Source organism: Falco peregrinus, chromosome 18 (assembly GCF_023634155.1).
Source record: "Falco peregrinus isolate bFalPer1 chromosome 18, bFalPer1.pri, whole genome shotgun sequence".
NCBI lineage: Eukaryota > Metazoa > Chordata > Aves > Falconiformes > Falconidae > Falco > Falco peregrinus.
The window spans coordinates 3,796,808-3,822,945 of record NC_073738.1 but is presented as its reverse complement, the minus strand read 5'-3'; the positions used below and the strand labels follow the sequence as shown (position 1 = coordinate 3,822,945).

The window sequence follows — 26,138 nt, the reverse complement described above, 5'->3', positions numbered from 1 at the left end:
TGTTATTCTGCGTAACAGATACACCTTTCCAAAGGAGCATATCAGTGTGTCACACCAGTGATGATTACTATAAGGAAAGCGTGTCAAAAGTGTTCAGGTTCCATTTAGCCCTTGGGATAAATTTCCCCTTTTTTTCTCTGGAGTATCTACTTCTCTTCCAGGAGGTGACATTTCGTGAACGATGACCTTCTTACCGCTGGCTCCCAACTGTTACTGCTATTTTTAATAGGATAAATAGGATCAATAAGTGTTTTAAATATGATCATGGAAGTTTAAAGGACAAACCTGAAAAAAAGAAGAGGATGCATGCACATGGCACAGGCAGCAGCACCTGGTATGCACAGTTGCTCCCAAAAACGCTATTTTGGGGTGCAGATCCCTGGCCTGGGGTTTTATTTTATGCTTTTGTCCCTTAACATTTGTAAGAGCAGAAGTGATTTCAGTAGCTAGGGCTTTCATTATTTTCACTTCCGAATGCGTGAGTGAGATTTTTTTTCCAGATCTTGTCGAAACCTAAATGACTTGCCCAGGACAGAACGGAACGTGCCTGGAGCCTGTCCCCAAGGGCCTGCGCGGGGCCGGGCCCGGGCTGGAGCCGGGAGCGCCCCGGGAGCCCCGGCGGTCGCGCAGCCAGGCGGGCCCGGCGCGCCCCTGCAGCCTTTCATGAATGAACTTCGGGAGGGTTTTTTTATGAATGGGAGCTCCGTCCTTGAATGAAGCCCCGAGTGCTGCGATCCGATTGGCCCTGAAGGAGAAAGCCCCTCCCACCTCTCACTGGGTGAGAGCCAGAAGGAGCCGGGATTGGCGGGCGTGGCCCAGCCCGGAGCTTCATTCACAAAAAAAATTCGATGAAACAAAGGAGCGGGCGAGCGGGGCGGTGAGCGGGGCGATGGGCCAATGGGCGGCCGCCCCCGGGAGGGGCGGGGTCGCGCCGGGCTCCGCGTGGGCCACGCGCCGCCGGTGCGGGTCGGGGCCGCTGTCCCGGGCCGGGGGCTCGGCTCGGCTCGCATCACTCCGGCCCATATCCCCAGTTTGGGAGCTCGCAGCCCGTGCCGGGCGGCGAGAGCGCCGGGGGCGGGGGCGGGGTGTCCCGTGGTGGCCGCTGGCCCCGGCAGGTGGGAGCCGGCCCGCCGCGACCCCCCCCGCTGTGTCCCCCGCAGGTGGCAGCCGAGAGGCAGCGCCCGGCGGCGGGATGAAGGGCTTCCCGGACCAGCAGGTACCCTTCATGCTCCCGCAGGTGAGCGGCGGCCCCGGCGGGCGGGGGGCTCCGGGCTGGGCCCGCCCCGGCCGGGGACCCCGCGCTAATCGGCTCCTCCCGCAGCAGCCTCCGGGCCAGGCGGCCCCCGGTGGCCAAGCTCCCATGGGCGCTAGGAAGAGACCCGGGACCCCGGGCTTGCCCCCGGCGCAGGGCTCGGAAGGTAAGGCGGGGCGGGGGGCAGGGAGGGATGGGGGTGCTGCGGGCTTCGGGGCAGGGACCGGGGTCTCGCCCCCGCCTCCCCGACCCGGCCGTCCCCCTTCCCGGTGCTGGGGTGTCCCGCTGATCCCCCCCCACACACTTCCCGGCGCCGGGGCGTCCTGGTGACAACATCACCACCACCCTTCCCGGCGCCGGAGCGTCCCACCCATCTATCCTCCCCCCTCCCGGTGCCGGGGCGTCCCGCTGACACCCCCTCCGCCTCCCCACTCCCCCACCCCGCCTTTTTTTCCCGGTGCCAGGGTGTCCCGCTGATATCCCCCCCCTCCCCCTTCCCGGTGCCGGAGCGTCCCGCCGATCCACACGACCCCCCCCTTCCCGGCGCCGGCCCTCCCGCTCCCCCCCCCCCCGCCCCGCCCCGGCGCTGGGGCGTCCCGCTGACCCCCCCCGGCGCTCCACTGAGGAAGCCTCTCGCTTATCACGCAGAGCTCCTCCAGGTCCTGAGCCGGCTGCAGGAGGCCTGGCTGACAGAAGGTAGGCTCCTGCCCCCCCTTCCCCCCCTGCCCCCCGTTCTTCGGCTATTCGTGCCCCCTGGGTTTTGTTTGACCCCCCCCAGACGGGGGTGGGGGGGTGGGTCCCGAGGCGCCACCCGGGCCCGGGGCGGCGCAGCCTAAATGGCACATTTGTGCGGGGCATTTCCCTATGTACGGGCCGGGCTGTTGGCCGCTTTCCTGGTTACAGTTTTCCGTTCAGGCTACTTGTAACTGGTTCGGTGTTAACGCTGATTTGTCACTTATCTTTGCTGGTTGCCAGAACGTTGATATTTTTTTAAACAAACAAAAAAACCCTATTCCTTTAATTCCAGGAGCGAAGCGCTTCTCAACTTTTTTTTTTTTTTTTTCCTAAGATAATTCTTTGAAGGGACCTTCCTGTGGAATTTACACGCTGTTCAGTTTGGTGTCTGAATTGGTTTGCCCTCAAAGAAGAGGGAAAATTCAAATCCCAGGGAGTCCTGTTAATTCCAAGTGAAACCATCTTTTAACAGCATGGGGAATTTGTTCTGATTCTACTATCACAAATGATCCATTTTCTAGAAAATTCAAAACACATCCTCAAGTACAGACTCTTGATAAATATAAAAGCACTTACTGTGATGTAGGTACTTAATAATGATGACATAAAAATATGCATGGCACTTTGAGCAGAGCTATTTCCCTAACTTTACCACAAGTGAAGGACAATCCTGTCAAACAATTATTTCTTTTTTTTAAAGCCTTCAAAAAGTTATATTGCAATAAGACAATTAGGGGGGGAAAAATATCAAATGCCTTGTGTTCATTTCAGACTTGAAATGATGTTGATCAGGAGCGTGATGGTCAGGATGCAAAAAGAATTACCTGGGGGCTGTTCCAGGGCTGAAACACTCTGGTATTGTACATCAGAGCTGAAAAATAGGTAAAAATAGGTATTAATTACTGGTCGGCTAATAGACCTGCTGAATGTACACACATAGTTGAGGCTGGTTTCTCTTAAATCCTCAAAAACCTCGAGCTGTTGATAAGTTTGCCTTGAAATTGATTTCTGGTAGCGTTTCAATTTTAGGCTTCCTAGTGTTGAATATTTTTTTTATCTCACTCATCCAAAGGTTTTGCAGAAATCTCTTACTATATGTTTGTCAGTAGCAGAGTGTTCATAGAATGAATTTGTAAGCGCACTGGGGTGGAGGGAAGGTTGCCTGTGGTCTCAGCAGTGTATAGAAAGAGGTAATCTGCTGTTATATGTGATTAGTAAATGATAATGCAAGCCCTAGAATATAGGCAGGTATATTTTTGCCACAGCTCATAGCATCTAGTCAGAGTCCAAGTGAAATTTTGGGGAATTTCAATGCATGTTTGAATATTCCACACTGTGGGAGAAACTAGTTCCCCATATATGAAATTATTTTGCTGAATGGTGGAAATATTTTATGTCATTAATATCTTGTATGTGTCTATACGTTAGCATTTCTTCACAAGATGAAGGCAACTTCAAACTTGAGAGTACCTTCTTAAATGAACAATGCAGAAGAAAAAGGCAGGGAAAATATGTAATATGTTATTTATTCTCTGCCTCTACCACATCCAGTTAAGAAATTTTATTTTATTCACAGTTCTTGGTGTTACTTTTGAAGTAAAAGAGAAACAAACCTGGGAAGGAAGCAAACTGGAAATACAAATTCACAATCAGCCATATGAAAAACGTTAACAAATTTAAACCACATATACATCTGTATCTGCATGTGTGTGTGCCTCTATATATTGTTGTGGTTTCATTCACAGGGCAATCTCTTTGTTAGCTTTTTAGAATATTTTTAACAGTGTTAATTAACACCTGATTTCTCCTTTGCAGGGTAAAATAATAATGTCTGCATATAGATGACTCTTAAAAGAAACAGATGCTGAAAAATCCTAGGTCTTGTTACTAACAATCCAAAATTTTCTTCTATGCTGTTTTTTTTAATCAGAATCTGTTAGAATGCAATGATGTGAAGCTGGCAGTTGATAACTCTATGGAACTAATTGCAAGCCATATAATTTATAAAATTATTTGGCATTCGGGGAAACAAAAAGCTTCCTTGGACAGAAGTTGGGCAGGTAGTTGGTGATCTGTGAGGACTGCAAGGAGAGGGATGCCCTTCGCTGCGTAACCTTAGCAAGCTTTAGTTACGGTGCTCTAGATCTTGAAAGAGGTGTGGGAAATGCTGCTGCGTGCAGTCTGCATGGCTACAATAAGCCAGGGGTTGGTCTTTAAATGTCTGATTGGGTATCCCAGTTATTTTAAGTATAGATGCTGGATTGGGGAGAACAAGAAAATGTCTATCTGTATTGCAACTCTCCGAAGTAGATAATGCAATATAAAAATTTCAACTTTCTTTAGCCTTCTAGCGTAGGACTGTAGCTGTCTGCAAAAGCATCGCTGTCCAGTAGTAGTGAGGCTGCATGCTCTCGCTCCAGCCATGCCCTTCATTTCACACCCTTTCTGTAGTCTCTTGCTTCTGCTATGAAATTCTCTCCATGAGATGGTCACCGATGCCATCGACTCCAGGCAGCACACTGTGAGAGCCCAACCCAGTTCACACGACGTGATCCCCGCTATTCCTTCTATCACAACGTTGCTTTGTAAAGATAATTCATAAAATGAATTTTGTAGGCTGTTTTTTTTTTCCTGTTCCCTGCCTTTTATCATTTATATTTCCAGGTTCTTGTCATACAGGTTACTTTAAGGAACAGCAATCGCAGGGCAAAGAGCTTGGTTCATTCCATTCTAATCCGCTGCCTGTTCATGCAGAGTTATTCCCTACGGTTTATTTTTGGCATGTCTTGTCTCTCTTGGCTTCAAGTGACTGAGATTAGGGCTTCCATTCCTCGTGTCCTTCTACTCTGACTCCATCACCTTTGCTTTAGAGCCAAGGGAGAGCAAGCTTTGGGTTTGCCTGTTACGTACTAGCAGCAGCAGTTCTCTCCACAAGTTCGTGATTTTTGTGAAATAATCTGCTGCAAGTTTTCCCTCCCCGGCACTAAAAGGGCCATAAATAACTGTTAGAAGTAATAAGTGTTTCAACACATGTGCTATGGGGAAAGTGCTCCCCACACTTTCTCCCAGGGCACCCCCAAAAACTCGGCTCAGCTCTGTGTGTTTAGTCGCTGGGGGATGGAGGGACCACTCTAGGAGATGGACTGAGACCATGGCTCTGAGTAACGGAGAAAAAATAGCTGCGTGTTAAAATACAGGCTAAATTCTGATCAGCGGTGTCTTGCTGACATCAGGGGGGTGTGTGGGTGTACTGCTTTTCCTTCCTTAACACCTCTTCTTCCTGGGGGAGAGAAGAATGCAAAAGTATTTGTAAATAAATGCAGATGCTGCCGTCGGGGAGGAATCTGCCACATCGACTTTTGTCCTGGTTTGGTGTCCTGTCGCTTAAGGATGTGGATGTGATGTGTGCTTCGACACAAGCTTGTGTGCAGGCTGTCCAGGAGCAGCATTCCATCCTGCGAAGGGACGGGGGTCACCAACCGGCCCGTGCGATGGGGGCGGGAGCACAGTTGTAGTTATGGGGTGGTGGTGGGGATCCGAATGAATTGTTCATTCAGCACGAGGGCAATGCCAATTAAAGCTTTTCTCAGCAAATGAGGGAAGCGGGAGCTGGAGGAGACTATGTAGCTGGCTCCTCTGTGAAATCAGAAAAGCACTAATTACCTATACACTGTCTCAATGCAGGAATTTTAGCATAATGGCACTACAGGCTACTGTAACGTTTGATTTTGTATGTCGGAATAATCTCTCAAGGACACACCTGTGTACCTCGCTGGGTCAACCTGTGGGTGAAGAAGGACAATGAAATTCTTTTTTCTTCCACTGTGCCATTTCGTTGGTTTATTATATATTTATTATCCATTTTGCAATGGCATCGTTGCAGTTCAGGCATGGGCTGAGGCCAGGCTGTGGCAGGTGATCCACGGACGGACTGGTTGAAGCTGGAGACCAGGAAAGGCAGATGAGGAATTGGCACAAATGATGCCATAAGGGACAGCACAGCTGCCAGTCTTTGTCTTAATTTAAAATCAATATTTACTCCAGGAAGTGATGAAACATACTGTGAAGCACATAGTGAAAAACTCCTCTAGCACTTCCATTTTTAATTTAATCCTCATTGCCATGTGGGAAATCATATCCCTGTGGGCTTTACAGCTTTTTGGAATTCTAGTCTTTCACATAAATCAGAATAAATGTGACTCCCTGACTGGTGAAGAGGCATCAACTTATATATATGTATTTATATATAAAGTAGGAGCGAGCCCCATCAGTTTGTCTAAAAGAAGCACTAAGCCTGAATCTTCTTTGCTAATTTTACTATTTTAACTGCTTTTTAACTATTTTACTGCTTACCACATTGAGCAGCATCTTGTTCCAGTGAGGTGGGCTGTTCCAAGGTGAACGAGGCCTCAGCAGATTTTCAGATGTATTTAATTAGACCATCTTGGAGATATTCAAGTATCTCAGACCTCACTGTTATTCTTGGAGTTGTACTAACAATGCTGGCCACAGGGCAGATGCCCAGAAATAAATAATAATAATAATAATAATAAAAAACTTTACTGCACCAATCTGCGGGGAAAGAGCAGGTTTTTGCTGTTACACCAGCACTGCCTCAAATTTGCAAAATCACACTTACAGAGGTGCAAGGCACTGTTAACCATTTCCCTCTCCTGCTACCAGATAGTTTGAATTTTTTTTTTTCTTCTAAAATGTTTTCATTCTGCTGATTTACAAATTGTAGCCTATTCCACTAGTACCAAGTTGTTTGATGTTTCTGGAGCTTCTGAAAAAATTGTCTATGAAGGTATAGGTGTTTTCTGTTGTGCTCACGCTTTGGCATAGCCTTTCCAAACTGATCAGTTAGTAGTTGTTTCTGAACAATCCCTGCATATTGTGTTTCTAATGAAAACTGTGAACCCTGAGCTAATAAATTTGCTGTTGTCCTAATTTCCAAGGTGAGGGAGAAAGAAACCAGCAGGCTGTTAAGGGGTAAATCTGCAGGCAGAAGAACTGTATTCATTAATCCCAAAGGGAAACTATCCATAGTCGCTAAAGTGCATCCCAGCAAAAAGCTCAGATCTTTCCTGCCTGGGTTTATTTCTACCTTGCTGTTAATTATATCATACAGAGTGCCAAATCTAATTCTCCTCTCTCTCTTTCCCTGCCCCCCTTCTTCTCTCCCTCCCCTGGCAGCTCAGGTTCCAGACAGTGATGAGCAATTTGTGCCTGACTTACATTCAGAAAACTGTAAGTATCGTGGAGGTGATCACACATCTCACAGGAGAAGGGCAGGATACACTTAAGCTGAAGAAACACATGAAATGTAACACACCACACAGACACGGAGGCTCATTTTAGTTCTGCGTTGGTGTGATGGGGACAAACAAACCAGGCCAGCTGGCCACATCTGGGCAATGCAAAAATGTCTTTTTGTGGTGCTAACTACCGTGGTCCCTTATGCAGAGTGATGTCAACAGAAATGTGTTTTAGTTGGTGTACGGGTGAGTAATTAGGCACCCCTGAACAGCTGAGAAAGTGCACTATGGTGACAATGAAAGGTAAAATTTCTGCTATTGCTCCTCCCAAAGCAAAAGAAATGGGACTGTATGTGGAATTAAGGGTGCTGTGTCTCTTGCAGGTGCTTTCTGGGGGCTCTGCTCACTTGCGGAGCCTCTGGCTGAGCACCCGCTGCCAGCATGGCCTCTGTGAGGTGATGGTCCTGCCTGCTGCCTGCCCCAATGTGAGGGCACGGTGTCCCAGAGATGCTGTCTGGGCTGCTTGCCCTCTGCTCTTAGGAACTGCCCAGTGAACAGATCACCTGTGGGAGCGTACAAACAGTAATGTGGATGTTTGCTCTGAGAACAGGTCAAAGCCTCTTACAGATGAAGGAGCTGAGCGTTGCTCAGGTGCAAGCGTACGCGCAGGAACCCTCTGCACAGTGGCCATCCAGCTCTTCCTGCTTCCCTCTTCAGCTGGCCCTCCCAGTATGCCACCGTTTTGTTTGGAAGCTGATGCTGGGATAAGACCACATGCCTGAAGTGAATATTGACTATTCTGAACAGCTCTGTTGCAAGCAGCCGCAGGAACGCTGAGCCTGACTCCTGACAGGCACGTCAAGGCTACAGGAGGATGCCTGACCGTTCCCTGGGCACATATATGTCCTAGCAGCTAACTGAGTGCAGAGATCTCCAGTTAAAGCTGGTGCAGTCAACTTTGGTGACCTTCCTACACTGATATCCCTCTGCCCAGGGCAGTTTTCCCCATGAAAACTAAACCGAAGGGCTTGTACTGGTTGCTCTTGCCTACCTCCTTTCCCTGGACTTGGCCCTGCAGCACAGCTGGGCTTGCTCTCTGAGTCATATATCTTGTTTCTTCCTCTTTTTGACCTAGAACCAAGGAGAGGGCTGGTCCCATGTTTCGCTCGGAATGAATGAATGAATGAATGAGCCAGTTGTAATGCGATAGCCTGTTGCAGCAATTCAAGGCCGGAAAGAATTGGCTGCTCCTAGCGCATCTCGCTTCTTGAAACTTCAATGGAGTTCAGTGTAATGGACAGAGCAATTTTATTTTTTTTTTCCCCCTGAGACTCAGCCGACACATCAGCATTTTTAGATGGGTTCTATATATGTTTACTCCAGACATCGAAAAGAGCTGCTACAGACAGGCAGAAGGGAAGTGGGTGCCCCAGGCATAGAAAGACCTTTTTCTCTTTTGAGCCTTTTCTGGGCTGGGGGTGTTTGCACAGATGCAGGAGCATCATGCCTGGGGTACTGAATCCATCCCAGGATGCTGGGTCAGCCAGCACCTGCCATCGGTTTGGACAGGGACCCCTCTGCCACGATTGACAGCAGCCCCAGGGCTGGCTGGGGGAGCCGGTTGTCCTCTAGAAGGGGGTAGGGGCCAGAAGCCATCGGAGGCTCTGGCATTTTACAGATTAGATTTATTTTCATTTATTCTGTCAAGCTGTTTGGATCCCTGTGGGTGCTGGCATGATGTGAAGATGGGCTTTTTTTGGTGTAGGCTGAAACCGAAGGCAGGCGAAAGGAGTCAGGTTTGAAGGGGTTTTGCCCCCCTCTTGATGAGAAACGATTTTTGGGGAGAGATGTTCGCAATAGAAAGTGGCCTTAATGTCCTGTGGTGAGAGGCAGCAGCAGCCCTTTCTCCAGCCCTTTGGAGAGCTGTCTGAAGGCACAATTAGCCCTTTATGTGAGGGAGAACTGGCTTGAGGGTGGCTGGTGCACGTACAGTTCAGGTCAGTCCTGATATAAACTCAGCAAAAAGATGAGGTATTAACAGATCAGGTTGTTACTTTCCATCCTTGAAATGACAATCGCAGCTCTGAACATCCCAGGCTTTGTCAGCAGCATCATGTCAGCTTGAGGAGCTGGGAGTAACCTGGCAAAGGACTGCAGGCAGCCTTATGAAAAGCTTAGTTTTGTTTTGGGGGGCAGATCCTTCTCTTGTTTGCAAAAGAAACCTAGACCTATGTACCTCTCTGGGGTGTCTTTTCTTTCCTTCCTAAGCGGCAGCGACCTCCTGCAGCAGCAGAGCCCAGGGGCAAAGGCAGAAGATGCTCACAGTGTCCTTCAGCCAGGATAAGCTTTTCTGAGGAGCTAGTGAAGGATTTTGCTCCTGCTGGATTTAATTAAGCATAAGGAGTAACAGTACCCACATCCTACTTCCTCGTGCTGTAAACTGCAACCCACACTTGTTATTCCTGACATTCTAACCAGGCCAGAAATATCCCTCCTTGTCTACATCGGGCCAGCGCACTGAAAATGAAAAAGAACCTTTTTACTTTTTTCCTAGACTCTCACTGGTGTTTTGGACGAGCAGAGGTGTTGTGTGAGATTCCCCCAGTTCCACGTTCAGGGGTCTTGGACTATTAGCATCGAAATTCAACGAAGGAAAAGCTGCATTTTGAGATTCTACAGGTAGCTGCCGAGTGCCAGCGCAGCAGCCTCCCGTCCAGCAATCGCAATACCCTGTAGGAGACCCTGGCTGCCTTCCTGAGGGCTAAAGTATAAACCTGGTCTAATTAATGAAATCAGATATTTCAAAGGGAGGCTACTGGGAGGACTGCAAGCTGCTCATCGAAATTTGGGGTATATAGTAGCAAAAGCAAGGACTTGGAAGTCAGACTTCTGCTTCAGACTGTGCTTTACCACCGATGCTGTTCCTTTGGGAAAGGGATTGTAGCTACCTAAGGCAGTTTAGGTGCCTGAGAAAACACTTACTTGTGTAAGGTGTGAGCAAGTTAGCCTGAGGACAGCCTGTAATGATATGCAATACATATAACAGCATTTCCCACAGAAAACCTTCAGCTTTTGCAGCTGTTTGTACAAAAATCTTACATTTACTGTCCTACAGGACAAATGATACTATCAGGAAATCTGCAATGTGTCATCATATTAGTGTGTGACAACTTAACACAGTGCTACATGGTAATGTTACTCACAAGACATGCTTACCAGGTATGTCAGGGAAAGAATATTTTACCTGATGCAAATCAAAACTTTGCTTTTATGTGTTGAAAAATAAGAGTATGTGCATGCCACAACAGGAAACGTCTGTCCCAGCCCTGAACAGCTTAAGGAAATACCCACTCTAAATCCTTTTCAAAGCGCTCTGGATTATCACAGAGCATGTTAACACTACCTTAAGATTTGCTCTTAAGGTCGATGTAGCATACAAACATTACTAAATCAAGGGCAGAGCTCAGGGAGGTCCTGTGAACTTGGGTGTGTTGGTATTTGGTTTCTCTCGGAGCCAGCAGAGCAAGGACGAGGTGGTGGCATCTCTGCTGGCTTCACTGGCTGATAAAATTGCCTCTCCGTAAACCAGAAAAAACCGTCAACTTGACCTTTCATTTCTCTCCCACAGTAGCTTTTCACAGTCCTCCTGCTAAGATTAAAAAGGAGCCACAGAGTCCCTCCTCGGACCTCACACTGTCCTGCAACCATGAGCAGCCATCCCAGTACCACAATGGCGAGCAGTGCCTTTACACCAGGTAACAGCTTACATGGGGGAAGGGGAGGGGGCAGAAGCTGTTATGAAACCAAGTGCTACTGCGTTATCTAATAATTACAACAACGAACCGGTCTGGCTGCTGTGATGCCCATGAGCCGGTGGGTCAGCTCAGGGCAGCTCGCTCAGCTGGTGTTTACGGCACTGGTTAGCCCAGACCCATGTAGAGTAGGTCAGGGGTCTGGGCTTGCCCCTTTATTTCTTCTCCCAGTGCTGTTCCTCAGCTGTCCTGATGCTGAGAGCAGTCTTGGCATCTGTCACGTGCCTCTCTCCCCGCATTGCTTTCCAAAATCTGTCCTGGCAAGTTGCTCCCCAACACCGTCGCCCACAGTCCTGGCTGCTTGCCTGAGTTACCGTACAGCTTCTGCAGTACTGACACTGCCATGCGGAATTAAACTTTATAACTCAGGGTAGGTTATAAAGCAGAGTGTTTCATTCACCGGCGGGCATCAGGGTGGATAATTCCAAAAGCACCCGCTGCCCCACTTCTTTGTGCACGTGCGATTTAAAGTTTACATTCATACATATTCCATCGATGCCCGAGAATAGGTTGGGTTAGGGTAATTAGTCTACCAAGAAGTCATTAACAGAAGTTTCTTCCCATTTGCGCTTGCACACTCTCTCCTGGTGCGGATCGTGGGGGTCGCCGAGGATGAAGGCTTAGGAGTCTCCCTCTTGTCACCTTCTCTCTTCGTGCAGACTCAGTCGTGTCCCCAGTTCCTTCCCAACCAAAACCCAGGACAGACCCAGTTTTCCTGGCTCAGGGCACAGACGTTCACATACCGGTGTCGTCTTATCAGCACAGGAGCATCCCAGCCCCACCTTACCAGTACAGCGGGCCCCAGGACCGGGCCTAACTTGCAAAGTCACCTGTGAAGCTCCTCTTTGTACATGCAATGAGAATTTTAATTATTCTGAGTTTTCCGTATCCTATTAGTCCAGTGATTTCTAAGCTTTCTATCACCACCTTCTCCCATTTTCGGGTCATTGCTGTTGTGCGCAGGGGCAAGCGATGCTCGGGAAGGCAGGAGTTGATGCTGGGAGTTTTCTGGCCCAGGTGGCTGTGCAGAGGGACAGCGTGTCTGCCTGTGACACGTCCTCCCCAGGTGCTGCCACCGGTCCTTCTCGGAGAACGATAACGCTCCACTCTCTGTTTGACTGTCCCAGTGCCTATGATCAACCCAGCCAAGTTGGCGTTGAGTCCCCCGACCCAGGAACCCCAATACAGTCACCGCTCCAGCAGTTCCCTAGACAGGACAGGAGCTTCTTGACCCCTCCGGGGCCACCCCACCCCCCCTCCAGCTGTGGGTACCACAACGACCACAGGTGAGTTACTGGGAGGAGGGGGCAGCCACTGGCAAGGATTGCCCTGCCGGGTGAGTCGGGGCGGGGGGCTGCAGCATCCAGATTAAAGCGCTCGGTTTACACCAACCACAAGACCCCCCCGTCCCATCCAAAGTGGGATGGGGTCCAAAGCGGACCCACCGCTGCTGCCTAGGGTTTGAAGGAGGAGGCTATAACCTTAAGCCTGTCGGGTTCTGTGGGTGATGGGCTGCGTTGCTGCCCTTGGAAACATCTGGCATTGGCGTCCCTTCCTTGCCCCGGCGATGCGTGCAGCTCCTACAGCCCTACCAAAGAGCCTGGGGCTGAGGCAGTTTCTGTCCCCCCCAAGCAGCCCTGCACCAGGGCCAAGATCGGGGGGCCAAGCAAGCTGCCATCCCATGTCCTCTCCCCTCTCCTAGCTCTGTGTACCAGTCGCCTGCGGAGATGGGCTGTTCCTTCCCCTCTTCCCAGAGCCTGGCCCAGGAAGACCCCAGCACCTACCAGCACCAGCTGTCCGAGCCCTGCCTCCAGTACCCTCATCAGGGCTTCAAGCAGGAGTACCAGGACCCGCAGTACGAGCAAGCCGGCCAGGCAGGCAGCAGCTGTCAGTACCCAGCAGCTGAGGTGGTCAAGCAGGAGCAGGTGGACTACGTGTACGACGCAGGTAGGCAGCGCTAGCTCCGATTGCAGATGCTGGGGGTGAGCAATCACACATCCACCACTTCTTGGGCTTTGACACAATGCTGCTTCATCTTCAGGAGTGTGTGTGCTCCTGGAAAACTGGCTGTGTAGCAGGAAACGGCTCTGTCTGTTGACTGCATCCAAGAAAAGGCTGGGACATTCACCTTCTGTACTGTGTTCCAAGAAGGATTTTCTGGGAGATAGTGGAAAGCTTTAACCAGATATAGGAGCTAGAAGGTGATGTTAAACCCAGCCAGGCTGGATTAAAGGCATGCATTTGTTCTCCAAGGAAATAAAATAGCCGCTGGGGAGACTCAAAATTCATAATTAGCCCGCTTGCACTATCAGAAATGGAGAAAAGTTCTCTCAGGGGGAGTTTTTGTCTTCAGGGGTGTGTTGAGCTGGTAGGTCATAGAAAGGGAGAGAAGTGAGGTCAGCTTTGAAGAAATTATACTGAGAACATTCTGTAAATAGCAGCAGAAAGGAAGGAATTAAGTATCTTGGAGCTGGTACAGAAAAACTGTCTCGGATCCCTGCAGCAAGGAGGGGATCTGCGAGCAGTGGCAGAGGAAAGCTGCTCTGGCGTGGGGATCGTAAGGCACAGCCCTGAGCTGCAGCTCGTGACACTGCCTGGCCCTGTGCCTTTTCCCTGCTGGGAGGCTGAAGAATTTAATTCACAAAATGGAGAGAAAGATGCAGCTCTGCCAGCTCCAGTGGGTGTCACCGTCACGGCGGAGGTCTGGCCCCAGCAGCTGACACCCGCTGGAAACTGGTGCCCCATTTCAGAGCTTACCATGCAAGATAAACCAGCTTTGGCCTGACAAACGGATCTAAAAGTCTGAAACGGTCTAAAGAGACGTGAGTGGCTAACAATAAACCGGACAATTCCAAGGACCGGGATAAGCAGGGAGCCCGGTCTGCCTTGGCTCAGCCACGTGCACTGTGCTGCTCCGTGTCTCTTGCCGTGCCAGCCTCCACCTGCTACTTCCCATAGAAACAGGGCAGAGCATCACAAGAGAAAATAATTTATATTTCCAAAAATAGCTCTCTAGATACCAGATTGATCAGGCAATCCTCTTATTTTTCCACAAGGGAGAAATCTTATTTTTTCAGCAGATCTGTCCAAAGACTTGCTACCCTGACCTCACAGTACACTCTGCTAGAGGGAATGTTACTTCTGGTTTCTGGGTATTTTAATGGACATTTTGAATTGTTGCAGTATTTAGCAGAAATAAATGCATAAATAAAAAGCTCCTTTGAGGGTATAGAATCATCGCTGTGGCTGTGCTGGTGTTACACTTTCACTGGGTCCTTCTGGCCAGACAGGGGAGGAAAATGTGCAAACCCAGAAGAATGCTTTCTGTGCGAGTAGTTTACGATTGTAATAATACACAGTGTGTCAGCTCAGAGTACCCTTCTGCCCTTAGCACAGGAGTGTGAGGGAGATGTAAGGTAAATCTTTCCAAAGCTCCTGGTTACAGCTTCCATCTCGGCTGTGAACAGAAAATAGCTTTGATTCAGAAAACACATGATTCAGAAGAGATAAATTCTAGTGCCCAGGCAGCAATATGCACTGCAGAGAGATTACGAAAAGACTTTCTGCTTATTTTTAAATCAAGTTATTTTTTTCCTTTATGTTTTCTCAACTGTTTGTGACAATGCCCCATCATGATGCGAAAAAGCCAGGGAGACTCGGGATATCTGAAATGACATTTGTGAGATGCTGTCTGCAGTAAACATTCAGATGCTGCTGTTCTTCATTAATATCATCATAGTACCCCTGGAAAAATGCAATGCCTTTTCCTTCTCACCCACGAAATGAGTAGCAGAGTGCATAGTTATCTTCAACTAGGAGTAGGCAGAGGCAGCACACAAATTTAGCCTCTCGTCCAAGGTTTTGTGTTCAGAGTGTATAGGTGACTGACAGGCTATCCTGGCTACTCTGAAGGATGTCGTGTGTTAGTACCACCGAAATTTACTATTGTAATTAACAATGGGAAGCATAATGAAGGCAAAAGTTGTGGTGGGATGGGTGAGACATAACAAGTTGCCAGTCTGCCACTAATGCTTTAGGAGGGCGCTAAGTTGGTTAGATGGCTGCACTTACCTATCCACCTCTGGAGAACAAGATTGTTCCGCCTCCTGTGCTTTTAATTAAATGAGTTTGTTAATTGTTCCATAGATGTTCCTGGCTATCACACGTACACAAATGTTGAGAGTTATTCAAGCCATTCAAATACAGAAGATACGTCAGGTAAGAAGCTCGGTGCCTGTCATCTTGTCCCTGCGCTGCCCTTGATGCTGCCCTGTCTTCTTTGCCTACAACTGCCTGTGTTGCTTTCTCTTGCAGCCTGCAGGTACGACAAGCCGATGAGCTGCTTTACTGATGATGTCTGTGTCGTTCCAGAAAGTTGTGAAGGTCAGAGAAAGAATGGCTTGCAGTTTGGGTGTAAGATGGGGTTATCCAGCATCTTTGCTAGCCGCTTGGCCGCTGTCCGCGTAGTTTGTTACATCGTGTTCTTGTAGGTGTGTTAGTGGTTCATACCTGGCTTTTTGGGATCCTGTTTCTTGAGCTTTTTTAGCAGCAAATAGGCCTTCTAGCATAAGTAGCATAATTGTGAGGTTCATCGGAGCTGCTCTTGGAAGAGCTGCTGGTGAATTGGCCACTCTATTCTATATGAACTTAAATATTCCAGGTAAAGAATTGTGAAATGTGTGCTTTTTTTGTTTTTTTGTTTTTTTGTTTTTTTTTTTCCCAGCTGTTTTTGCACTGTTACCCTTAGGAACACCTTGTGTGTTCTTCTCAGCAAGAGGCAAGAAGCAGAAAGCTGGAGGGAACCGGGAAGGGTCTGCACACCAGAGACGGGGATCTCTCCAGCTCTGGCAATTTCTTGTAGCTTTACTGGACGATCCAACCAATTCCCACTTCATTGCCTGGACTGGCAGAGGGATGGAGTTCAAGCTCATTGAGCCAGAAGAGGTGAAACTATTTCGCTTCTCTACAGGCTGTTTCTGAGGCTACAAATTCATTCCCAAGTGGCTTTTTCTCTGCCCTGTGAAGGCTCCTGCCTACCAGCGGTACTTGCCAGACCCTGCAGCAAGCCAGGGTTTTTAAAGAGGTCAAAACACTTGGGTGACACAAATACCAGGTTTAAGAAAGGCTGTTTGTAAGTTTAGAGCCTCAGCAATGCAGTGAGTCAAATTGCCCACTGCCTCCACTTCCCCAGATGCTTTACTCTTAAGCTTGCAGTGACCTGTGCTGTCTTACCACACTCCGTACTCCAGGTTGACATTGAGGTTTGGAGTTTTGAACCCCACTGATGGCAGTTTTCCTAAAAATCTGGAAGAAAATATATCCCAGTCTAAATATATTTTTATATCAAAATTCCATTAACTAAAGTGTAATTTCGAATGCTGCCGTGTTCCAAAAAAACCCAGTAAAATCTGACAATAGCTGGGAGATGGGTCTGTAATATCTGCTCATGTCTTGCTCCGATTAGAGCTGCATTTAGCACTGTTCTTGCTACATATTAACCTTTATGGGCACTTTCAGCGCAGGTGAGTTGTTTTGGTGGGCTGACGTGCTTACAACAGACTTCCGAGTCTCATAGACAAAGCTGAAAATCATGTAGTAGGAGGAAGAAAGGCACATGGGTCTTCCCGTGGAGGTGTTCCCTTGCACTTTGGCTCCTGGTAAACATGTGATCCTTGAAGATAAAGAGTAGCAGAGGATGAAGCAGTCCTTCAACATCCTCAAGCTTTCAGAGTACCAGAGAGTGAGAAGTGGTGACAGCAAATGAGCTCTGTAGTGGTGAGGGGAATGCTTCTCTGTGATGCAGGATGCTTCAGTTTGAGTTCTACTCTTCCTGTTTAAAAGCTGCTAAATAATTGTTGTGTGAGTCTATTATTCAAGCATTGTAAATGTTTGCTTCTCAAAAGAGAATCAGCTGGATAATGTTCTTTTGCCCTTGGGTTGGGTTCACAGAAATTTGTGCACTTTGATGTTTTATTCTACAGGTAGCCAGGCTGTGGGGTATCCAAAAGAACCGTCCGGCCATGAACTACGACAAGCTGAGCCGATCCCTTCGCTACTATTACGAGAAAGGCATCATGCAGAAGGTCAGTTTGCAAAGCAGACGGAGTTTTTTATGCCTTTAGTGATGCTTCTCTTGCAGAGATGGGGATCTCTCCAGCTCTGGCAGGCTTGCCTTGCCAGTCGCCCTGCGCTCATCACCCCATCACTTCTCTTTGCAGCGGTTAAATGGGGAAAGCGTAAAGGAGCTGAATCTAGGCTTTATATATGGGAAATAAAGGGGAATCGCGATTTCTTTCTTTTTCTGTACGTGTCTGCCCTCAGGAGAGCTGGAATTTATGCAGCTGTGAGGAAATAGAATTGGTCTAGACTTGGTGAGAGAAAGGCTGCTGGGGGCTTGGTCCTGTGTAGTAGGGGTGGTCTCTTCCCAATCCAGGGCACTGGAGAGGACATCTGTGAGTGTAATTATGTCACAGTTACAGACTGGTCAGGGGCTGCTGCTGCTGTTGGGACAAAGTGAGCTGGCAGCATCCCATTTCCCAGGAGCTGTTCCACGGGAGATCAGAGCAGCAGGAGGACAGCGCAAGGAGCAGTTTACAGCTCTGGCGTGTCTCAGGGCAATGGGCTAGAGCAGCCAGCTGGTTTTGCAAGCCCTTCTCTCTGCTGAGGAGCATTGCCTAGCGCTGCCTGTGTGCCTGCAGCATTCGTCTCCTCTCTTCCCTGCAGGTGGCTGGAGAACGCTACGTGTACAAGTTTGTGTGTGAACCTGAAGCGTTGTTCTCTCTGGCTTTCCTTGATAATCAGCGGCCAACTCCGAAGGCTGACGGGCAGGTCAGCGAGGAGGACACGGTGCCTCTTTCTCACCTGGATGAGAATGCCACTTACCTGCCAGACCATGGGAGCCTCCCTCCGCAGCATTACAGCAAAGGCTACACATACTAGCATTGCTGGGAGCACGCCGTGCCGCTCTTGCTCGTGTATATACGGAGACATCTGGTGAGGATTCAATCCATATAATAAGCATTTTTCCAGGCCAGCCTAGGGTATGCAACAAACTATGAAGAGCTGCTTTGGTCAGGAAAAGCGTTCAGGTACACACATGGATAATCGGCTGACAGTTGACAGGGCTCTTTTGTGCTTGCGATAAGACCCTCATATCTGTCAGGGTGAGACTTGTTCTCAGCAATGCAGACATCGTCCCAACAGCAGAGCTGCAGCTTCAGCAGCATGTCAGGTAACTGCTGCCGGAACAAAGGAGCCTGTCGCAGTCCCTCTCTTTGGTGAGGGAGGAGATGCCAGTCCTACTGGGCTTCTTTTTTTTTTTTTAACTATGAGGATGTTACGATGCTGGCTGCTGGCTCCATTCCTCCTGTATGGGTGCTGAGCCTCTGTATAACCTGCCCTCAGCAAGGGATGGCTCTGACCCACGCAGACTCACCTCTGCGAGGCCAGTCTTGCCTTCTTCTCAGGTGGGCTGCAACACGGTCGTCACAGACCACAGGAAAAGAGCAACACCACTTGTCTTGTACGTGCATGCTCCTGCCTTATCACCTTGCTCCTAACGCTTCACGCCAGGGCTCTCTGGTACTCGGGCACTCTGAGTGGGGTAGCTGGAGCCACTGGCCGAAATTGGAGCAGTTCTGGGGTACATGGCACACCATGCAATACAGCAGAACTACAGAGCTGCCCGATTGCATCTGTCTGTGGCACAGGTTAAGCCAGCATCCCCCTCGGGTAGAGAGATTGCGGGAGGCAGCAAGGCCTGAGGCTCCGGTTCATTGTATGGTTGTGACTTTTCCAAATTAAACAACTTTAACAAACATCCTTGGGTTCTTTGAAGACCTGTCAGACTCCTGAGTGTGCTCATCCTGGGCTCAACTAGAAAATCATCTAAGGCAAGAAAAAAACCTGCTGGAGGTGCATTAAGAAAATGCTTTACAAAGTAACCTAAACCATACGTAGTTTTCAATATCTAAAGTTTTAGACTTAACCTCCACAAATTTTTGCATGTTTAAGGGAAATCCTGAAGTGTTGGAAAGGCAGTTAGCAGCAGCCCAACTGCAGCACATGCAACTTAGCTAGACTTTGACTGGTTTTTTTTTCCCCACAATAATGAACATTACAGTGGGGGCACCGCATCCTCATTATGAGGTGCCTCACTTTTTAACTAGCAGCTGACTATGTGCCTGGTTCAACAAGGAGCAGTACAGTGTAGCCATACAGAAAAAGCCTGTTTGCTACTGCTTCAGGCTGATGTTCCAGCTGCTGAATACAGAGCAGCGCCAGTCCTGCCAACGTGGTAGCCTGTAGAGGAAACTCTGTATATTGATTGAAAGCCTGATCTCCCCTGATGGCTCTCCCCTGCATGGCTAATGCCAACCCTCCCAGCCTTGTCCCTGGGCATGAGGGCCAGGAAAGGCTGCTCTCCCTGCCTGGCGAGAGGCCAGATACTCCGAGCAGCCTGCTCTGCTGAGCACCTTTGTGTACCCTGTGTGGTCCAGAGACCTGGTGTTCTGGCAGCTCCTGGCCCTCCTGCCTTGCCCTGCTCCCACCTGGCAAGCACACATCCTCTGGTGTCCTAGCAGTGATGGTGGAGGGGAACCCTTCCATTGGTATAAGCTGCCTTTACTATTTATGAGTGTAAAAATACTATTCATTAATAAATTGGTCTGTCTTTGGCCAGCGCACCTTCATTCAGCCCCTGACTAGTCCTGCCTTACCCTCTGAGCTTGCTTTGCCCATCTCCTCGGCACCAGCCCGCACCCTTGGGTAGCTGATCCAGATGTTTATTTCTGAATCTTGGTGGAGTTAAAGAAACGAACCCTCCCTCGACACGATTGCAACCAGTCATACAACCACGACTGAAAGATCACAGTGAGATACGTAATGTCTGGCTGCTCCTGGTGTCGGGGGAACATTTCTCTGCAGCTGCAGAGAACGTCGCCCACGCTCCCATGCTGACAGTACACTGGCCACTGAGCCAAGCTCCATGGTTTTAATAAACTTTTTCCCTAAACTTCGCCTCTGTCCCGAGCAGTGGCACTTCCAGGTTGCTTGCCAGGAAAGCCAGTGCGTTACCACCCGCTGAGCTGGGAACAGGATCAGGGCAGCACAGGGCATGCCAGCAATGAGAGTGGCACCCTGTGCCAGGCAGCAGAGCTCGCCTGCCAGGACACAGCCACCCACGTGGGCCTCGGCAAAGGCTACAGCAAGGACAGGGGTTACCCGGAGGTGGAGGAGCCCTTTCACACCACACCTTCCTCAAGAGAGTTGGGTACCTCCCAAGGAAAGGATTTATAGGTAGGTGCGCGCTCCAACTGCTGCAACTCTCTTTCCAATGAATGAGACCAGTAGCTTGCTTCTATTTGCTCTCTCAATCTGCAGCATTCCCAAAGATTCTACATTTATCCAGTATTCCTTAGGCTACCCTCTGACCAGCCAGTTTTCCTTCCAGAAGGGGAATTGGATGACATTTGAGCTCGACATTTCACTCGGGTTTACCTGTCGAGTCAGTGCAACCGATCAATAGCTGCAGAGCAGTTCTGGGAATCGGCGAGATCAGGTTCTCATAATTGAGGGGCAGTAACCTCCAAAGGGCAGAGATTTATAACCACCAGATCAGAGAGCTGGGAGTCAATAAATACACTCTTGTGTTTCCAGTTCAGCAAGACGGAGAGGCAGCTGATGAGGGGAAGACGTTGGAGGTAATAGACAAGCATCATAAATTTCTGATGCTGGTCCTGAAAGTGCCAGCCGCAACCCACCGCACAGAAGATGTTTCAGCTTTGCTATCCAGTCACTCACATTCCTGTTCGTACAGCAAAGCTGCAACCGCTCTCGGCACAGACAGCAGAGCTGTCTTTTCCTGAGCCAAGTGCTTTCGGCACTTGTGTGGGGAGAAGCGCACGTTACCGGGTGACAGCACGTACAGCCAGCGTAACACGCCTTCCAGGCAGTATCCCTTCACCACACAAGTTCACACAACATTAAGCAGGTAGGAAAGGTAAGACAGACACTGTTCTTCAAGGAAAATCCCCTAAACACAAGAGTTCTGCTCATGACAAACACTCTGACAGCTGGATGCAAATATACCTAATATTCTCACGCTTCTTTACCATTGTTTACTCATTATACACAAGATCTATTCTAGTGGCTTATTCCTCAGGATGTGATGATGCTTTGGGACCAGCCAGAAATAAATTCTCAGCAGTCATTTCTTCCTAATGTAATTTTTTCCAGAACTTTTTTTTTTTTTTTCCCCCTGTGTGTTGCTGTTATTGCGATGGCTTTGCTGTTACTCCTGCTACATCAACAGTACAAAGCCCACCAGGAACCACCATAAAACTATCACCTCCAACAGGATGCAAAGTTCCTTTCTGGTTATAGTAAATAATTAACATGTAACATTACAGCATGTCCCAGCTGTACCCTTAGAGTGTACCATCTAGGGCAAAGGGACTACCCTTAGTGTTAAAGGGTTGCCAAGCAGAGCTGAACTATCTTGTGCAATTTGCATGAGAATGAATAGTGATAATGAAGAACAAGGACAGGAGCAAATCTCAATTTGTGGGTCGAGCACTTAACAGGAAGGCAAGAGAGTTACTAGAAAGTGCATTCATCTTTTTCGGGCTGTATACTGCACAGACGGCTGATGTCATCTGAGCCTCGACACCGTGCCTAGGGTCTGCAGGCAGGTCAGAAGGGGCGATGCATCATCCTTAGTGCTGAGAAGACTGCCATGATGAGATCTGCCAGGAACGAATTCTGGCCTGGCCAGGCCAAGGCTCCAAAAGCCACACGAACTGTACAAGCATCACCTCAAAAGGAGAGCAGCAGACACCCTTTGGTTCCACTCCTGTCCCACCACACAGGGCCTGGTGGGAGCATCGAGCTCTCTGTACCGGACAGACACCGGTGTACAGCATATTGTCATTGACACCTATTTAAGAGGCTCAGCGGAGCAAAGGAAACCAGAGCTGCCCATGACCCATGACCAGAAGGTCAGTGCTTTTAACCTGAGCCCAAGAGGGATGTTCTCCCCTGCAGCACTAGGGCTGTCAGTGCCAGGTCAGCCTGAGGGACTCGCCGTCTCCCTGCTCTGGTGACCCACAGACCGAGCCACAAACTTTGCCACAGCCGAGCTTCCAGGAGGGAGATAAGCAGCTCCCACCCAACCCTGTAAAACACTCCCACGAAGGTTTCCGTGAGACAGTCTTCAGAAGACCTTCTGCTTGGTGTTCAGGCTTGGGGATGAGGTGACGCCACACGAGTGGCGTGCCCTTCGCTCCATGAAGCCAGGCACAGGGGAGCACAGAGAGCTCCCTCCCTGCTCCCTGCAGCTGGGGAGGGCAGCCACGTGCAGCCCTGTGCAGCCCACTCCTCTTTCTGAAGAACGTATCAACAGATACCAGCCTACGTAGGAATCATAGAATCATTTAGTTCGGGAAAGACCTTTAAGATCATCGAGTCCAACCATTAACTCAGCACTGCCAAGTCCACCACTAAACCATGTCCCTGTGTGCCACATCTACACGTCTTCTAAACACCTCCAGGGATGGTGACTCCACCACGTCCCTGGGCAGCTTGTTCCAGTGCTTGACAACTCTTTCCATGAAGGAGTTTGTCCCAATATCCAACCAAACCTCCCCTGGCACAACTCGTTTCCTCTTGTTGTATCACTTGTTACTCGGGAGAGGAGACCGACCCCACCTCACTGCAACCTCCTCTCAGGTAGCTGATGAGGTCCCACCAAGCTAAACACCCCCAGTTCTCTCAGCTGCTCCTCACAGGACTTGTGCATCCAGCCCCGTTGCCCATCTCTGGACACGTTCCAGCACCTCAATGTCCTTCTTGTCACAAGGGGCCCAAAACTGACCAGCGTTTGAGGTGCAGCCTGACAGTGCCGAGTACCGGGGGATGGTCAGCACAGAGCCACGCTATTTCTGACACTGTTTCTGATGCAAAGTCTTTAAAGGGTGGCTTGAGTCTGGTTCTAGGTAAACAAAAAAAAAAGAAAGAATAGCTGAAGATACTTTGCACCAGAGAGTCACTGCTTAGCCAGAGCCCCTGGTTAGGAGATTAATAACTGTTCTCTTGGCCATTGTGGAACTATGGACAGGTATCAGGTGAGAAAGCAAAGCAGCAGAAAGGGAGGTATCTCAGGGGAGCTTATTAGCTGAAATAGCTAATGGCACCTGAAGTGCCTCTGACGTTCTTGCTGAGCTGCTGCCTTGTGGCACCTGTTTCCATTTCCCTGAATTAACTTCACGCATGTTCTGGAGGCTCTGCCCTTGCCGTCCTTCCTGCTCTGGTTCTGTGGGGCCGCGATGTGGCGTGTTCCTCGGCGGGGTCCGGCCACGCCGCGTCCACCAAACCGCTTTCCACCTCCTTGAAGATTTCCACCCAATTAAAGAACCCCAAACCAAATGAACCCAACCTCACGAAGGGGAAAGGTTATCGAAGGAAAACAAACGCTATTGAACAGTCCAGCAGATAGGGTGTTTTAAAAGCACTTGCAAGAACGCACATAATGGAGAAATTAGGAGATCGGCCTACTTTTAAGAGCAACAGAGCAAGAGATGAGCGCAGGCAGCCGCGTGGCACCTTGGCGGGGCTGCGGCCTGTCCCACTGCTCCTGCCCAGGGATGCCAAGGCCTTGCCGGCTGTGGACCCCCGGGAGGCTCCGGCTCTGCCTCTGGGATGGCTCCCCAGGGGCTGCTCCCAGCCATGGTGGGGGTCCCGCCAGCTGCAGGGGCTTCTCCCCAGCCTGCCCTGGAGGCACCACCCCGGCCTGGCCCTGTGCGGCAGAGTGGCCTGTGGCCACCCCCGCTCAGCACCGGTGCCTTTAGCCCAGCGTCACCCCTGGTTCAGCGCAGGGCGAGCCCCGGGTGCCTTGCACCCTGCCAGGCACCCTTGTCCCCTCGCAGGCCGGGCGCAGGCGGCCGCAGAACACGGCCCAGCATGGCTGCCACGACCCTGCACACTGGCCCAGCACTGCACGGGGTGCCCTGGCGTACGGTGCCTGCCTGCCTGCCCCGGGGCTGCTTAAACACAGCGAGGACCCCCAGGATCCAACAACACCCAAGATGAGACGCACAGGGAATGGCCTCCAGCCACCTTCCCTCCCAGAGAGCAGGGCTGGGAGCTCGGCTTTCTACATGGCAGCAGCACCCGTGTGCCCTCAGGGCACCGAGCAGCGCCTGCAGCAGCACCCGTGTGCCCTCAGAGCACCCAGCAGCGCCTGCAGCAGCACCCGTGTGCCCTCAGGGCACCCAGCAGCGCCTGCAGCAGCACCCGTGTGCCCTCAGAGCACCCACAAGCGCTTGCAGCAGCACCCGTGTGCCCTCAGGACACTGAGCAGTGCTTGCAGCAGCACCCGTGTGCCCTCAGGACACTGAGCAGCGCTTGCAGCAGCACCCGTGTGCCCTCAGGACACCGAGCAGCAGCTGCGTCACCCCACAGGTCCTCACCCCTTCGCTGGCTCTGCTCAGCCGAGCGCTCCCTCCTTGACAGCACAGCCTGTGCCCCCAGCACGTGGCTCCCTCGGAGGACAGGCTACTGCAGCCCCTGCGGCTGCTGGTGGCTGGTCTTCTTCCAAACACCTGGAAGCAGAGGTGGCCAGGGAATTCCTGCTGATCCTGCCTCAGAGCCAGGCCGAGAGCTTCATTTCTGTGGAGGTCAAACACAGGTGGAGCCTGGAGGGTGTGGGAGAGAAACACAGCATTCCAATTACTGCAGTAAAAACCAAATCCACCCCAAAGCCATGGGTCCACCTCAACTTTTCAGGGAGCCAGGCTTACACGTAGGGGGATAGGGCAGCGCAGAATCTTCTACAACATGCACGTTTAAATCCTAAATGGACATGGTGGAGATTTAACCAAAGGCAAGAGATGTGTAAAAGACTTGTCCCCACACCTCTAATAGATTTTGTTTCCTGAACTTGAAGAAAATCTAACACTGGATTTCCATCAGCAGGCTTTTCAGACCCTGTGGCTGCAGCAGACCTAAATGGTAGAAACTAACATTCACATTCCAAAATAGCCAGGATCTGCTGCTGATCAAGTATGATCCAGTTCACTTCTACCTCCTTGCCTTTTCTCTAGTAAAAGTAATCTAATATTGACCTCAGACAGGAGACTTTTCTACACTAAACAAAAAAAGCACTGCTTTCAGCATCGCTTGCAGAGCAGAGCCATGCTCGGAGAGACCCCCAGGCCTACCAGCCACAAGAACTATAGGATCACAAGAACTATAGGATCATTTTTGATTCAAGGAAACAAACATCTCCAGATCAGCATAGTCCCAGTTCTCCACCTCCAGTGTATGGACAGACCAGCCAGAGGATTTATGTAGGTTAGAGAATATGCACATACAAAACCCATTTGCTAAAATCAGATACTCAGTCACTGTATTCCCAGCTGGCTTGAAAGAACAGTACGTTCATAAATGAAAAATTCCATGAAACTGCTAATGGGTCAGTATCACAGCCTTCTGCAATTGTCACACAAATCTCATGAAAATTGCATTACAAAAAAACAAAACCCCCATTGTGTAAGTAGCACATTGCTGTCACACTGGCTCCGGTAACAACCCCATTAATGAGGTTCAGGTAGTTACTATAACAGATGGAACATGTACGGGGCTGGCTGTAAAAATCATATTTATCTTTCTTGCATTAAGGGGAAAAGGCTGGGTTTGGATACGTGAGTGTGCGTGCATGCACACATGAATATGAGTTCTTCTTTCCCTTGTGACAATCAGCCAACACGTGCCAATCAGCCTACGGCACACGCTGCTGGGGTTGGAGACAAAGGATTGTTTGCTCCATCCATTCGGAACACTTCCTATCTCCCCGAGAGCTCCCCTGCCAGGTGAGGGACACATCAAGCTCTGGGGAATCAGAGCGGGGACAGGAACCAGCACTGCTTGGTCCACGCTACTTCCATGTTCCACGAGCCACAGAGCTATCAAGGAGTAGGGAGGTTCAGATGGCTTGGAACTCCTCAGAGGAACCACACAGCATTTTTACATTGCTCCCTGGTCTTCCAGAAGGAGAAGGGGTGGCAGGGGGGAAGCAGCAAGCTA

General features: G+C 49.9%; 1 protein-coding gene across 5 annotated transcripts; it reads left to right on the top strand.

The window, feature by feature from the left end:
* Nucleotides 1-1,044: 1,044 nt before the first annotated feature.
* Nucleotides 1,045-18,876, top strand: ETV4 (ETS variant transcription factor 4). 5 transcript variants are annotated; one of them, XM_055789730.1, is made up of 14 exons: nt 1,045-1,237; nt 1,322-1,418; nt 1,901-1,983; nt 4,807-4,822; nt 6,577-6,585; nt 7,184-7,237; nt 10,874-11,000; nt 12,185-12,343; nt 12,760-13,004; nt 15,204-15,275; nt 15,372-15,440; nt 15,829-16,001; nt 17,039-17,140; nt 17,781-18,876. In XM_055789730.1, the coding sequence occupies exons 1-14, from the start codon at nt 1,193-1,195 to the stop codon at nt 17,994-17,996; spliced, it is 1,467 nt and encodes a 488-aa protein (XP_055645705.1). In that variant the 5' UTR covers nt 1,045-1,192; the 3' UTR covers nt 17,997-18,876. The 5 variants fall into 5 exon arrangements, with proteins under 5 accessions (XP_055645705.1, XP_055645703.1, XP_055645702.1 ...); XM_027788724.2 differs by lacking the exons at nt 1,045-1,237; nt 1,322-1,418; nt 1,901-1,983; nt 4,807-4,822; nt 6,577-6,585 and having other exon boundaries at nt 7,150-12,343; nt 15,781-16,001; XM_055789729.1 differs by lacking the exons at nt 1,045-1,237; nt 1,322-1,418; nt 1,901-1,983; ... (1 more) ...; nt 6,577-6,585; nt 7,184-7,237 and having other exon boundaries at nt 10,728-11,000; nt 15,204-15,440; nt 15,781-16,001.
* Nucleotides 18,877-26,138: the final 7,262 nt, after the last annotated feature.

What these genes read in the sequence shown, in the direction of transcription:
- ETV4 (XM_055789730.1), top strand. Translation starts at nt 1,193, where the DNA reads ATGAAGGGCTTCCCGGACCAGCAGGTACCCTTCATGCTCCCGCAG. An exon ending in TACCCTTCATGCTCCCGCAG is followed by an intron (nt 1,238 to 1,321) that starts GTGAGCGGCGGC and finishes CTCCTCCCGCAG; the next exon opens with CAGCCTCCGGGCCAGGCGGC. An exon ending in GGACTACGTGTACGACGCAG is followed by an intron (nt 13,005 to 15,203) that starts GTAGGCAGCGCT and finishes ATTGTTCCATAG; the next exon opens with ATGTTCCTGGCTATCACACG.